This window comes from Rhinopithecus roxellana, chromosome 13 (assembly GCF_007565055.1).
Source record: "Rhinopithecus roxellana isolate Shanxi Qingling chromosome 13, ASM756505v1, whole genome shotgun sequence".
Taxonomy (NCBI): domain Eukaryota; kingdom Metazoa; phylum Chordata; class Mammalia; order Primates; family Cercopithecidae; genus Rhinopithecus; species Rhinopithecus roxellana.
In genome coordinates, this window is record NC_044561.1 from 47,672,652 (window position 1) to 47,686,658 (window position 14,007).

The 14,007-nt window shown below is 48.2% G+C and overlaps 1 protein-coding gene across 1 annotated transcript in view; it reads right to left on the reverse strand.

Moving 5' to 3' along the window:
• URB1 (URB1 ribosome biogenesis homolog) overlaps positions 1–14,007 on the reverse strand; it is a 79,021-nt gene that overhangs the window by 34,956 nt on the left and 30,058 nt on the right. Inside the window, 9 exon segments of the mRNA XM_010358809.2 lie at positions 1,177–1,356; positions 2,518–2,736; positions 4,526–4,722; positions 5,792–5,962; positions 6,807–6,945; positions 7,381–7,497; positions 9,483–9,602; positions 11,992–12,104; positions 13,208–13,324. Coding sequence (XP_010357111.2) covers positions 1,177–1,356; positions 2,518–2,736; positions 4,526–4,722; positions 5,792–5,962; positions 6,807–6,945; positions 7,381–7,497; positions 9,483–9,602; positions 11,992–12,104; positions 13,208–13,324 — 1,373 coding nt within the window.

Here is a 14,007-nt window from a genome sequence, read left to right on the forward strand (position 1 = left end):
AGCCTGGGTGAATTTCCAGCATGGGAAAAGGGCTTTCTATGGTCACTCAGTGGGGTGGGGGGGGGGGCTGTGCAGAAACTCCACCATGTGAGTAAGAGCAATCAGCTGCTGGCTTCTCCTCAGTGGCCTTGCCCTCCTAAATAAATCTGGTTGAGGGACAGGAGTGTCTACTTACAGCTGGGGTGACGTCAGTTTAGATGAGACCATGTGTCTGGGAAAAGTGGGTTGGGATTAAACCACCTTGTGTCTACGATCCTGAATTGAAAGTAATCCTGTCTCCACTGTCAGGAGGAGACTGGCCCTCGAGTGACCCCACAAAACCCCCAAACTAGTTCTGACCTGGCCAACTGAGTAAACATTGAGCAGAATGCAGGTGAGCACCCTTGCTGGATTAGAGAACAATTTCATTCAATTGTTCCACACAGCCCTACTGAACCGATTCCTCACCAATGACACTCCACCAGTTCCCAGAGACAGAAAGAAATTTTCTTCCCTTATTTATTCTCAGGGAAGGAAAGAGGAGCCTATCACAGTCTCCACTCAAGCTTTACAAGTTAAAAATAGCAAAGCAAGATTACATATTGAGAATGCTTTGCCTCACGCTGACTGGCTAACAGGTGGTCCCTCACAAGCAAATACCTCCCAGAAAGACAACTCGGAAGTCAAAGGAAAAAAGTGTATATTTCAATTAGATCGTGAAACAAGGAACATATCTGCCTCCTGAACCTGGTAAAACAGGTTACATGGCAAACTGTGAGAGAAATAGTCATCCTGGCCCCAATTAAACAGTCTGCTCCCCAAAACTCCCAACAGGACAGAAAGGCTGCTGCTTCTCGGAGCGGTCTATTTCCTGTGAAGAGCAGTACCTGCTGCCCACCTTTCACTCAACACAAGCTGCAGTTATTCACACTGTTTCTCAGCAGGCTCACCTCACATAGTGTGAGAGAAAGCTGTCTGCAGGGAGGGTGACGGTGCACAGAAAAGCAACTGGAAACAGAAACGCCCAAATTAAATCGCACACTGGGCGGGTGCTAGGAAGTTTTTATGATCTCTGCTGTAGTTTCTGCATTTCCCGATTTTCCCACAATGGACCCATGTTTGTTTTTAATCAGAAGTGAAGAGAAAGCCATTACCCATGACTCTGAGAACAGGCTAACAAGCGACCTGTGGGAGTACCTGATCATTGGCCAACTCCAGTGAGGCCACAGACTCCATGTCGAGGAAGAGGTCGGCTTCGGCCCGGGCGGCCTCACATCTCTGCTGGTTCTGGGCATCCAGCTGCTCACAGTGGACAACCAGGCGCCTGAGGAGATCCAGGAAGAGCTGCAGGAGGGGCGGGCCCACACTTCTGCCCAGCTGTGAGAACAAGAGCACGAGCCTCAGCAGGGAAAAGAAGGGCTCACAGCCACCAGGCAGTGACTTCCAGGGCCTGTGTTTTCACAACAGGAGACTCGGGAGGCAGGCTGAGATGGCAACTCCTCCCAGAGTGTGTGAGACACCCATCAACGCAATGCTATTTCTCAAATAAGAGATGTGTCTTCCTACGCCCTGGTGAAACACAAAGGTGTCCCTAAACTGAAAGGGACAGGCCCGCCTCAAAACTTAAAAATCCCTTGAACCACATCAGGAACAGAAATTCATCAGCCAGCTACTAAACAAATAAACTTCAGAGGGAGGGCTGGGTCAGGCACAGTGGCTCACACCTGTAATCCCAGCACTTCGGGAGGCTGAGGCAGGCAGATCACCTGAGGTCAGGAGTTCAGGACCAGCCTCGCCAACATGGCAAAACCCCGTCTCTACTAACAATACAAAATTTAGCCGGGCGTGGTGGTGCGTGCCTGTTATCCCAGCTACTAGGGAGGAGAATAGCTTGAACCTGGGAGGCAGAGGTTGCAGTGAGCCAAGATCCTGCCATTGCATGCCATCCTGGGCAATAAGAGCGAAACTCCGTCTCAGGAAAAAAAAAAAAGAAAGAAAGAGGGAGGGCTGGGTACGGTGGCTCATGCCTGCAATCCCAGCACTGTGGGAGGGTGAGGCAGGCAGATCACTTTGAACCCAGGAGTGTGAGACTAGTCTGACCAACATGGCGAGAACACATCTCTTCAGAAAACACAAAAATTAGCTGGGAATGGTGGTGTATGCCTATAGTCCCAGCTACTTGAAAGGCTGAGAGGTCGAGGCTGTAGTGAGCTATGACACAACACTGTACTCCAGGCTTGGTGACAAAAAACAAAGGCCCGGCAGGGCCACCAATGCAGTCTACCATAGGAAGGGCTCTGTCTTGACCAGAGCTGCCCTGAAAACAAAGTCAGGCTGACCTGACTCCCATCTGCAGGGACATGCAGAGTTTGAGGGACATGAAGTTTGCAGCTGAGGTCTGGACAGAACAGCACTTAAACTGCCTCTGCAGTGAGTTCCAGAGAGCAAGAGTGCGCTGAGCGGTAGGCCCGACTCAGAGAAGGCTGAGCTCTCTGGTGGCAGAGCTCTGGAGCATGTGGAGGATGGGGCAACGCTGACCTGGCCGAAGTTCTCCACGGTGCTCCGCAGGTAGAGCAGCACCTGCTTGGCCGCGCGCAGGACCTGCTGCATGGGGAGGCGTGGCATGCTGGCCTGCAGCTGTGCCTGGATGTGCTTGTTCTGAAGCGCCTGGCTCTCGTAGGCTGCCTGCAGCAGGGCTGTGAAGGAGGAGGCCGAGGGAAGGGCAGGGGGCGAGGGGCTACCCTGTGCCTGCGGCAGCTGAGGGAGACAGCAAAAGGCCGGGGAAGAGAAAGACACATCACCACGGATGAAAACAGTCATAGGCATGGCTAACATACAACAAACGGACGTTTCACAAAGAAGCACGTGCTGGGATAGGACCAACAAATACAGGATTGCATAGCGTTTTCCTTCAGTAGAGTAAGTTCTGGTACCATGTCATGCATACTTTCCTAGAGCATTTCCGCTGACCACATGTGAAGGCCCAGGTCATGCTGGATCTACACCCCTTGGAGAATAAGGCAGGAGCCTGTCCCACAGGCAGGAGCCACATGTGACAGAGGCCAGATGTGAATCACAAGAATCACTAGAAAGGGGGAAATCAGCCTACAGAGGAGTCCGCTCTGCAAGTGGCCTTTGGAAGACCCTCCCCAGAAGCCGCGGGTTGAATATGTTGTTTGAAGGACAGAAGATGGGCAGAACACAGAAATTTCTGGAGCACTTCTGCCTCAAACTGAAATTATTCATTTCTTCTAACGTAACTACCAAGCTGCCTCCTTTATTTACTCCATGTGGCTTATGTTGTATAACTCCATTTGACTTCCTTAGGCTAATACAACCCAAGGCTGTAACATGCCCTGAAACTCGGTGGTTGCCAGTGTTCCCCAGGCCTGCAGCAGCATCAGGAGAATACATGAGAAATGCAAATTCTCAGGCTCCACCCAGACCTGCCAGGTCACTGTGCAGCTGGAGTCCAGCAGTCAAGTTTGAATAGGCCCTCTGGGGAATTCCGACACACCCTGCAGGGTGAGAACCACTGCTGAGTCTTATTCCACAGAAGGTGGACACCCACTCCGAGCATCCATGAGGGGCAGGACAGAACCTCTAATACCTCCACATAAGCTGCTGTCTGGCTATCACTGTGGCCTACATGTGGGGGAAGGTGGCAACAATGTTGTGGGCGAGGGCTCTGGAGCCAGACTACTTGGGCCGAATCCTGACTCCGCCACTGACTGGTGTTGGAACCGCTCTGTGCCTCAGTTTCCCTATGTGCATAAAGGATGGCGAGAGTCCCGGCCTACTTCTCAGAGTTGCAGTGAGGATTAAACGGCCAGAAATACATGTAGTACACTTAGTACAGGGCCGGGTATGCCTCCAAAAAACACCCAGAAAACATGCAATCGTTGTTGGCTATTGCTACCAACATCACAAGACAAGGAGGGTCTAAGCTGTCTGCTTTTTCGAACACAGCGAAAACGAAATGAATGCACAAAAATGCATACCACAGATTTCGTGCCCTGCACAGCACTGTAAATACTCTGCATTGGAGTCAGAATCCCATCACGAGAATGTAGTCCCCAGCAAAAGAAAATACACTTTTTCCTTTCCTTCCCCAGCTTCAGCAGAAGAGACCCTGCTGGAGGCCTTGAGGGGCCACATGTGACAGCTGAGTACAGTCTGTCTAGGGCCATGCTAAGGTCCACAGAGGAGAGCCAGGAGACAAGCACGCACAGATAACAAGGTAAGGAAAAAAAGGAAAAGGCAACGCTCCTGCCCCAGGCTGAACGAGGAATTAACCTATTATCATTATCAGGGAGCCAGTGGGAAATTTAATTTGGCTGCATCACTGAGTCTTGTGTGTTCAGTTATGTTAGCTGAGCACCAGGGATACTACTTAGCTTCCTCTCTTATGCAGGGGACTTTAGGGTAAGAAATTTCACCCTGCAGGCTGTCTGGCTATCCAACTGCACAGCTGTGGCCCAGCCAGCCGTGACCCTGGGAAGAGCCCTGCACAGAAGCAGTGACCACAGCTGTGGCTGCAGCTCACCCAGGCCTCTCGGGCTTGCTCTGGGATCCAGAGGCTGTAGTATCTGTTAAACCGGGAGAGCTGGTGGCAGCAAGGCACCGGGCATGGAGGCTGAAGCTTGTCATACGCCTGGAGCAGGAGACACAGAGCCAGGGGGTCCCTCTGGGTGTGGAGGAGGTCAGTCAGCACCGCCATCAGATACGTCACAATGTTTTCCACTGCAAAGGAACAAGATGCATGTGGGAAGAGGCTGGCTGGGCCCACCCTTCTGTGACCTACCAACACCACCTTCTTCCACACACATGCAAGACCCTGAGATATTCATGCAACTCCACGAGGGGACACACAACCACAGGGAAGGAGGTGCTACTACTGGAGACTGTACTAGGCTCTGGTTTTTTAAACATATAGAGCAAAGTCAGACATTTGCTCCCTTTTGCCTGGTCTCTTACATGCCTGGGTCTTCACTCATTGGGAAGGAGGCCCAGGAGTGAAGACCCAGGCATGTAAGAGGCCAGGCAAAAGCCACCTGGGACCAGGACTTGCTAGGTGCTCAGCAATCCGTTTACTCTGCCTCGGCACACAAGCCTCTCTTGTGTGTAGGCTGGGACCACATGCCTGGTGAGTCACTTCCAGGCCATAATACCCCTTGCTTGACTATCCACCCTCACTTCCCTTTCCATGGTGATCTTGGAAGCCACAAATTGAGATGGCATAGCTACAAAATGACAGCAGCCTGAATCCCTGTCCAACTTCCTGGAGGACAGCCAACCAGAAGAGCCACCTGGCCTGTACTAGACCATAGCAAGGTCTAGAAACAGACTCTTATTTACTAAAACTACTGACAAGTCACGGCTTATTTGTTACTGCAGCAAAGCCTGAGTTCTCCCGACCAATCACACTACTATAATCTGTGAGCACTTCCTTGGGTCTAAGTTGCCTGGAAAATCCAACAAGTATGAAGGATTCATCCTTTGCATCAACGTATCAAGAATAAATGTTGACAAAAAAACACCACTGTTACAGAGGCTGTCTGGGCAGCCAGGCAAACACATTATTTCAGACTCATGCTCAAATGACCAATTTCCTAAAAGCCTAGCCAGCCCCAAGATCCCCACCCCTGTGCTCCTAGCTCTGCTGGCTGGGTAGCTATCACCCTGGATATTCTGACCTCTTGTTGCCCTGGATTCTCAGCAACTGATCCCACAGCCCCTGGAATCCCACCTCCCACCCCGCACAGACCAGCCGGCCAGATGCAGCCAGAACATCCTGACTATACACAGGTACCTGCTTCACCACCTGTCCCAAGTAGCAACTTATTCCTCGCTTCCAGGGCCGCAGGGACCACAGCACTGAATGGGAACGTGAGCAGGATCATGTCTTCATTTAACGTGAACCCTATTTCCTCATCCAAGCCTTCACTGCCCTCCACCAGGACATCTACCATGTCGAGAACATCTGAGACAGAAAGAGGAGAATCCAGATGATGTGACAGCCACTGAAGGGTTTCACTGCAAATACCCACAGGGAGGCAGGAGTAGAATCCATGCAAAAAGAAAAAAGCCACATTCCTCTTGGGGGAGCATTTAATACAGTTTGACCCTGAACAGGCAAGACATTGCCTATGAAATCTTTCATATCTTTGGCTGATAAAATGCAGGATATTCAGCTGAGGTGATAAAAGGTTGAAGTTTCCTCAAGTGACACAAGAAGCCCAGGAACTTTAACCCAGATATTCAGGCAAACAAGCCAAAATCTGAGAGGCAAAATAGTGTGAGGGTTAAAGCACAGGCCAGAGCCAGAGTGCCTGGGTTCAAATCCTGACTTTGCTATGTAGCAGCTGTATGAGCTTGAGCAAGTTATTATACTAAACCTCTCTGTGCCCCAGCTGTCTTATCTCTATATAAAATGAGGAGAATAATAATATCCTTTTCTCTTGGGGTTGCTTATGAGATTTTCATGAGTTAGGACTTATAAAGAGCTTAAAACTCTATCTGGCACACAGTAAATACTACACAAATAAAACAGCAAGTGTTTCCTATTACATGAGCACATAAGGAGACTTCATTTCCAGAACAGGCTGGTCTCTGCTGCAAAGGGACTGTGTGCACTTGGCCTAGGGCATCAGTGCAGTTCTTGTTCTCAATCCTTAACATGTCACTGTGGCTTGGTCTTCAGACCTTTGAGCAGCACAGAACAGAATGGAACATACCGTCAACGTGGGGGATAGAGCGGAACATACAGTCAACGTAGGGGATAGAGTGCAACACACCGTCTATGTCAGGGATAGAGTGGAACATACCGTCAATGTGGGAGATGGGAATGCTCATGTCGTCGGCTTCTTGCTTCATCATAGTGGCCTGCAGCGTGCTTGCTTCTTGGACAAAGTCAGATGCTTTGTCTGTGTATGAATAGGGATTCGCCACCAATGTCAATAAAATCTGGGCATTAAAGAGCCAAGTAGAAAGCATTCAGATGGTCACAGGTAAATGAAAAAGCCGAAAAATGTCACTGGTCAAAATCAAGGGGAGTGACATAGTATGTTCAATCCTTAATTAGAATAATTTTACTATGAAGTTGGGTCTAAACTTTTTGTTGTGGAATTAAAAAAAAAAATCTCCTTTTAGTATAGCACTGCTTTTAATATCACTTTTGGTGTGCCCCTATTCCCCTATGCAAAAACAAATTTCCAAAAGGAAATGAAACAGCATGCTGTAACATATACCTATTTTACAGATTCTAAAGCTAAGATTCTGAAGTCTCAGCAAGAATAAGGAAGTCAGTCAGGCCGAGAAGCCCTTTGGTGCTGGTGCACCAAAAATGCCTCGATTACGCTAGGAAGTTAACGTTCCTTTATGTGGGAAATATGTGCTTACGCGTTCCAGAAACTGAATCACAGTCTCTTTGTTCTCTTCCACGGTGTTCTCCAAATGCTCCAGCCAAAGCTCCAGCTCCTTCCAGGTGTGCTCAAACACCCCCGTGTCCTGCAGAATCTGCCAGGAAGCGGCACCAGTGAAAAAGTCAGAACCCACTTTCTTTTATTTATTTATTTATTTTTTTGAGACGGAGTCTCGCTCTGTCGCCCAGGCTGGAGTGCAGTGGCACGATCTCAGCTCACTGCAACCTCCGCTTCCCGGGTTCAAGCGACTCTCCTGCTCAGCCTCCCAAGTAGCTGGGATTTCAGGCATGCGCCAACACATCCAGCTAATTTTTGTAACTTTTTAGCAGAGACAAAGTTGCACCAAGTTGGCCAGGTTGGTATCAAACTCCTAGCTTCAAGTGATCTGCCTACCTTGGCCTCCCAAAGTGTTGGGATTATAGGCATGAGCCACCACACCCAGCCTACAGGACCCAGTTTCTGTGGGAGGTCAAGCAGTTTCATTGTGCTCCAGCACCACACGCCCAAGGAGCATGCAGGGGGTGAAAGTTTCATCCCATTTTTCTCTGAAAGTTAGTCTTTCAAAATAATATCCCCATCGTTGAGGGAAACAAAGAAATCATTCTACGCTCTCTCAAAGACAATATAATCTGGCCAGGCCTAGTGGCTCATGCAAGTCATCTCAGCACTTCAGGAGGTTAAGGTGTGAGAATTGCTTAAGCCCAGGAGCTTGAAATAAGCACAGGCAACATAGTTGAGACTGTCTCTACAGAAAATAGTAATTAAAAAACGAGCTGGGTTAGTGGTGGTGCGCACATGTGGCCCTAGTTACTCAGAAGGCTGAGGTGGGAGGATCACCTGAGCCCAGAAGCTCAAGATGGCAGTGCACCGTGATTGTACCAGCGCACTGCAGCCTGGGTGACAGAGCGAGAGCCTGTCTCAAACAAACAAAAAAGACAATAGGATCCCCTCTCTCATGGCTGCTTATCCTTTATCCTCATTTCCTAAATAAAAAGAAGGGAAAAAATTTGGCTGCTACTTAGGAGCCAAACACCTCTGGATTTTCACAAAGACCCAGGTAAATGTGTAAAACTTGACCCCTCACAGCTACTCAACCCTCAGCCTGTATGAAATTCTCCAAGGTCACGAGCCAGTCACATCGTATCACTTTAACGTGGATCTCAAGACTCAGACCTCAAGACTCACTATTTCCAACAGAAGAGAAGCTGGTATGAGGCAGGACTTGAATGTGCAGAAGTGATGAAATGATTTCCCCACATGGTCTGACAGTGGAAACTCAGAGTCTAAGAGGACTCATGGCACACAGCCCTGCAACAGCATGCACCGAAGGAAAGCCTGACTGTCAGTGATCAGTGATCACGAAATCTAGCTGGGGTCAGGTTCACTGCTGCACTACCTGGAAGGAAATGGCAACCTATGGAGGTCAAAACTTAGCCTGCCACATTCTTTAAGCGGCTCAAGAGAGAAGGCTGTAAGTGCAGCAAGGTTATCAGCACTTCAAATAAAAGTGGAAGGTCAAACCTCTGTACCCTAAACATAGTGCATCCCCCAAGCTGTTTGCTGCAGAGCAGAAATGAGGACTAGATGTCCTACTGCTATCATAAGACCTGACACAGCTCTGGAAACATGAGTATCAAGGACAAAAAAAGAGAAGGAAATAAATTCCTATTATTTTCCACTGCCTTTGATGACCCATGTGCTGTGGGTGATGGATTCGGGCAAAAAGGCTGAAAGCCCTGGAGAAGGCTGGAGCCCGAGAAAGAGGAAAGAGGCACTGCCTAATCAACACCAAGAAGCCAAAATGTAGTATTTAGTGAGCCTACAACAAGCTAGAAATGACCTACCTAAAAAAAAAAAAAAAAAGAAAAAGAAAAAAAGTTTCTCCAACGTACCAGGCTGCCTCTCAGAAATGTAGCTAAGCATAAGACACAATAAATTTAACTGCCATAAAACCTTTTATTTTACAACTAAAAACAATCCCAATACCTCCTGAATTCAACAACTGTTAACTAAACACTTACCATCAGGAAGATCTATACAAAATGCTTTTCAGAGTTAGAAACTGGTAGAAATGCTCACCTTCATGATCAGAAGTTTGGTCGATGACTTCAGTTGTAAATGACTACTGGTCACAAACATTTTCATTAGTAAGTAAAACACTGATCGTTCACCTCCAATAATTTCTGCATCTGGGCCTTCCTGGAATTTAAACAATATTATGTATTTTTAATATATATAATTACATATGTAATTTTAATATATAGTTATATATTAGACACATACCATGGGGCCAGGCGTGGTGGCTCACATCTGTAATCTCAGCACTCTGGAAGGCCAAAGCGGGCAGATCACCTGAGGTCAGGAGTTTGAGCCCAGCCTGGCCAACATGGCGAAACCCTGTCTCTACTAAAAATATAAAAATTAGCCAGACATGGTGGCGCATGCCTGTAGTTCCAGCTACTTGGGAGGCTGAGGCAGAAGAATCACTTGAACCCAGGAGGCAGAGGTTGCAATGAGTCCAAATGACGCCACTGCACTCCAGCCTGGGCAACAGAGTAAGACTTCATCTCCAAAAACAAAAAAACAAAACATAACATAACAGGAGCCATCACTTGCTGAACACACAGTATGCTGCTAGGTCCTTACCTCATCTCATTTTAATCACAATTTGGCAGGAAGAGTAGCAAGAGTAAGCACAGGTAGCCGTGTTCCTGTGCTGGAGTCATCCAAGGGGCCCAGCTTACACTGACTCACTGAATTCTCCCAACACCCCTGTGAGGTGGGTACAGCTGCTACCCTATTTTACATGTGGAAACTGAGGCACTGAGAAGGCACCTGGCTGTTTACTGGAAACCAAGGCAGATGCTGTGCTGTCTGGTGGATGCTGAGCAGGAGGGACCCCAGGGCTGTCTGAGTCCGTCAAAACATGTCCTTGTTACTTTCATCAGGATGCCAGTGCTGGCAGAATGGATTGCTTATGCATAATTTATCTTCCTCAAAAGGCTTTTGGGCTTTGAACACATGTCTTCAACAAGTACATGGAGCTCCAGATCCCCAATCCAAACTCTGTTGAGCCCGTGTGTCTCACTGCAGCCCTTGGCAATGAGGACAACCCTGAACATGGTGAAGTGCTGGTTAGCTTAGGCAAAGCCAGCAGATGTATCTTATAAGCATAAGGTGGGGCACAGGATATAAATTCATACCGGTTCTTTCAAATAACGAGGCCTCTGTCACTTTCCAACTAAATTATCAAGATCCCATGAGCCCAGCTGAGCTGGAGTAAAAACCAACCAGCGATGCCCAAGCCTGTCACCTCCCTAGTATTGGTGACAATGACCTCACATCTCAGTGGAATGGTGGCAACCAGCGATGGCCGAGCCTGTCACCTCCCTAGGATTGGTGGCAATGACCTCACATCTCAGTGGAATGGTGGCAATCAGCGATGCCCGAGCCTGTCACCTCCCTAGGATTGGCGGCAATGACCTCACACCTCAGTGGAATGGTGGCAATCCGTGATGCCCGAGCCTGTCACCTCCCTAGGATTGGCAGCAATGACCTCACCTCCATGTACTTGTTGAAGTCATGTGTTCATGTCTTCATCTCAGTGGAATGGTGGCAAGCAGGGCTCTGGGCAGCACCGCCTGTGTCCCATCCTGGACCCACCACTCATGGACAGGACCCTGAAGAAGGTTCTGACACTGTGCCCAGCTGCCTTGACTTTAAGTAGCGTGAACCGAGCAGCCACATGAAGCACCCGTATCCTGCCCAGCACGCAAGTAAGTTCTCAGGAAGAATGATCCTCAGCTACGACGCCGGGAAGCCTCAGTACAGGGACTCAAGGGAGAGACACACAGTCCCAGAGGCACAGCATTCTTAAGTCTTCCTGGATATGTCGCATGTAAAAATGCCAACATACATTTCCATACTATTGGTTCCATGTAAAATCTAAGTCACTAAAAAATAAATCAGCTCAGATTATGAGAAACACTTAGACAATGCTTAATTTTGCTCGATCATGTTCCCTTCTCCTCTTTGCATAGAAATGATGCAGCATCCTGGGCTTAAGCCCAGGGTAAAATTCTGTTGCATCCTGAGTTTCCCTTTATGATTTATGTTCTCCAGAAAGTTCTGGAAGATATTCTATTAATGACCTAGAAAAAAATGCTGGCAATGTCTACTGATTCTTCCACCAGCCTCAATCCTCTTCTGACTTGGTATCTATTCTCACCTCGTCTTTAATTCTTCCAGGATGAGGGTAAAGGAAAAGGAATATATTTTGTTTTGTTTATTATTTTAAAATGAGAAAAATGTAAAACAGTTGAGATAAACAAGAAACTCCCTGGACCCAGCAACAATGTATTTGCAGCAAGGACATGTTAAGCGCCCTATTTTACAAAAGCAAGCTGGTTCCCAGGCCTCCTGGTTCATGCATCAGGACCTCTGCTGTGGGTCTCTCTAAAATGAGAACACTTAACCTCTTCCGTCTTGCCCCATCAGGTTCTGAGCCAGTTAGTAATTCATCAGGCCAAGAAGACACCTGGCCCAGCAGGTTAGCTTAGGGCAGAAGACTGGGAGCTCTGCTTCCTACCTGTGCCTTTAACCACAGAAACTTGCTGGCCGGCAGCTCCAGGGCCACCTTCAGCATGTGGTGCTGCAGAATGGGAGGCACCTCCTCTTGAAGGCCCTGCTCGGAGATGATGCCTACGGGTGAAAAAGAGGCAGGCTGAAAAAAGTCATGTGGACGTGGGTGCCCGGCAATTGCTGCCCTGGTCAAGGAACTCACCATGGAGAAAGAAAAAGGGTGGATGCAAGGTTCCGTTTCTCTGTCCTGTGCTCACCCTCACACAGCACATCTCGCCTGATGTCCCCCCACGCCCTGGTCTGTACAAATCTTTCAACAAAAAGTCCAAATCCCACTTGCCTGAAGAAGCCACACAGCCCACACTGACTCCGAACAGCTGGAATCACTGCACCCACCATGTACTCTCCAAGGGTGGGCTCTCGCTAACGTTCTCCCTGGCTCCCCAGACAGCAAGCATTTTGTGGACAGAGACTGCAGCCACCTGTGCCTGAGACTGGGTCCTCATCCTCTAGCCGGCTCTCCGGGTTTCTCCTTTGCTACTAAATACTAAATGGCCACATTCTAGTAAATTTCATATTCCACAGCAAAGAGAACCATTCACCTTCAAATGATTAAAAAGTGAATTGCAGCTTTTGAAAAGGAGTATTTCCATAGCTTATATAAATCCCAAGAATGGTATTTTTGCAAGTCTTCTCCCACAGGCCCAATTATAAAGTGGATCAGATAAACTTTACCATTCAGGAAACATGACCAGACAAGCATTATGTTACTTTTGAAAGTTTGAACCTGACTCAGTGGGGTAAAAGATGAGGTAACTATGTCAAAAGTGTCTCTGCATGAACAGGACGTCCCTTTTGCAGGACGCTTGTTTCTGCTATACCCTCTGCACCCCCGCTTCCTTGAAAAGTGACTTTAGAGTTAATGTCACATGATTGGATTTGTGGGCCATTCATGCCGGTTGCTCAGCACTCGGAAGCTGGCTGGCTTCTTCCATTGTTCTCACTGCTACCAAGTGTTCATCTGATATTTACTTAAGGAAGACCAGCTATTTAAAAAATACTGATGCAAGTACAATTTCTCAGGCTGACGGAGGAGCATGCAGTCAACTGTCCACCAGCCTTCCCAATTCTTGGCTCCAGGGCTCTGCTCTGGTTTATTGGCACTTCCTCCATCTGCACTGGCAGGAACAGTGGTGGCTTGTCTGCAAGCCCTTGAAACCCACCTTTCAGGAGCTTGCTGAAGTCAAAGTTGTACTGCATGACCACGTGGGGGACCACCTTCTGGTAGAGGCATATGACCTGGAGCAGAACAGCTTTCAAAAGAATGGTTTCCGCATCATCTGCACACACACACACACACACACACACACACACACACACACAAAGAAAAAGAAAAAGAAAGAAAGAAACAGTTTGAATTAGGAAACATATTGGTTCTTTGTCCTTGAGCAGCTGAACCAGGTGTGGCACCACATTGCAGCCAACTGCATGCTGTACATTGAGGCTGCAGACAGATTGCTCAGTACCTGGATCTAAGAAGTCAACATGGTAAAAACGTTACAACTGTTCAGAGGGTCTGGGTTAAAACCTCATTTCACTGCTGTGACCTTGGACAGGTTCTGGTCACTGTCTCCCTGCGCTTTCATGTCTTCATCTGAGCAACAGGGACACACAGCAGAGCCTACCCCTGCAGGGCTGCCGTAAGGATGAAATACGACACAGACCTAAGACACAAAGCTCAATGCCTGACCAACAACAAGGCTCTGGGTTCTATCTGCAGAGCGAGAGACAGCACCCCGGTATTGCCGTCCCTGGAAAGGCCAGAGCACATGGCACCCCACACTCAAGTCTTCAGAGAGCCACAGTACTTGTATAAAGATGGGCACATTTCTAACAGATACTGAAATTCAGTCTATGATTCCTCTCCAATTCTTCTCCCTAAGCAAAAAAAGATATAGACACATTCACAGCCAGAGGTGCCTTGAAACAAGAACTGCTCCAGAACTCTCTGGATAGGAGCTAT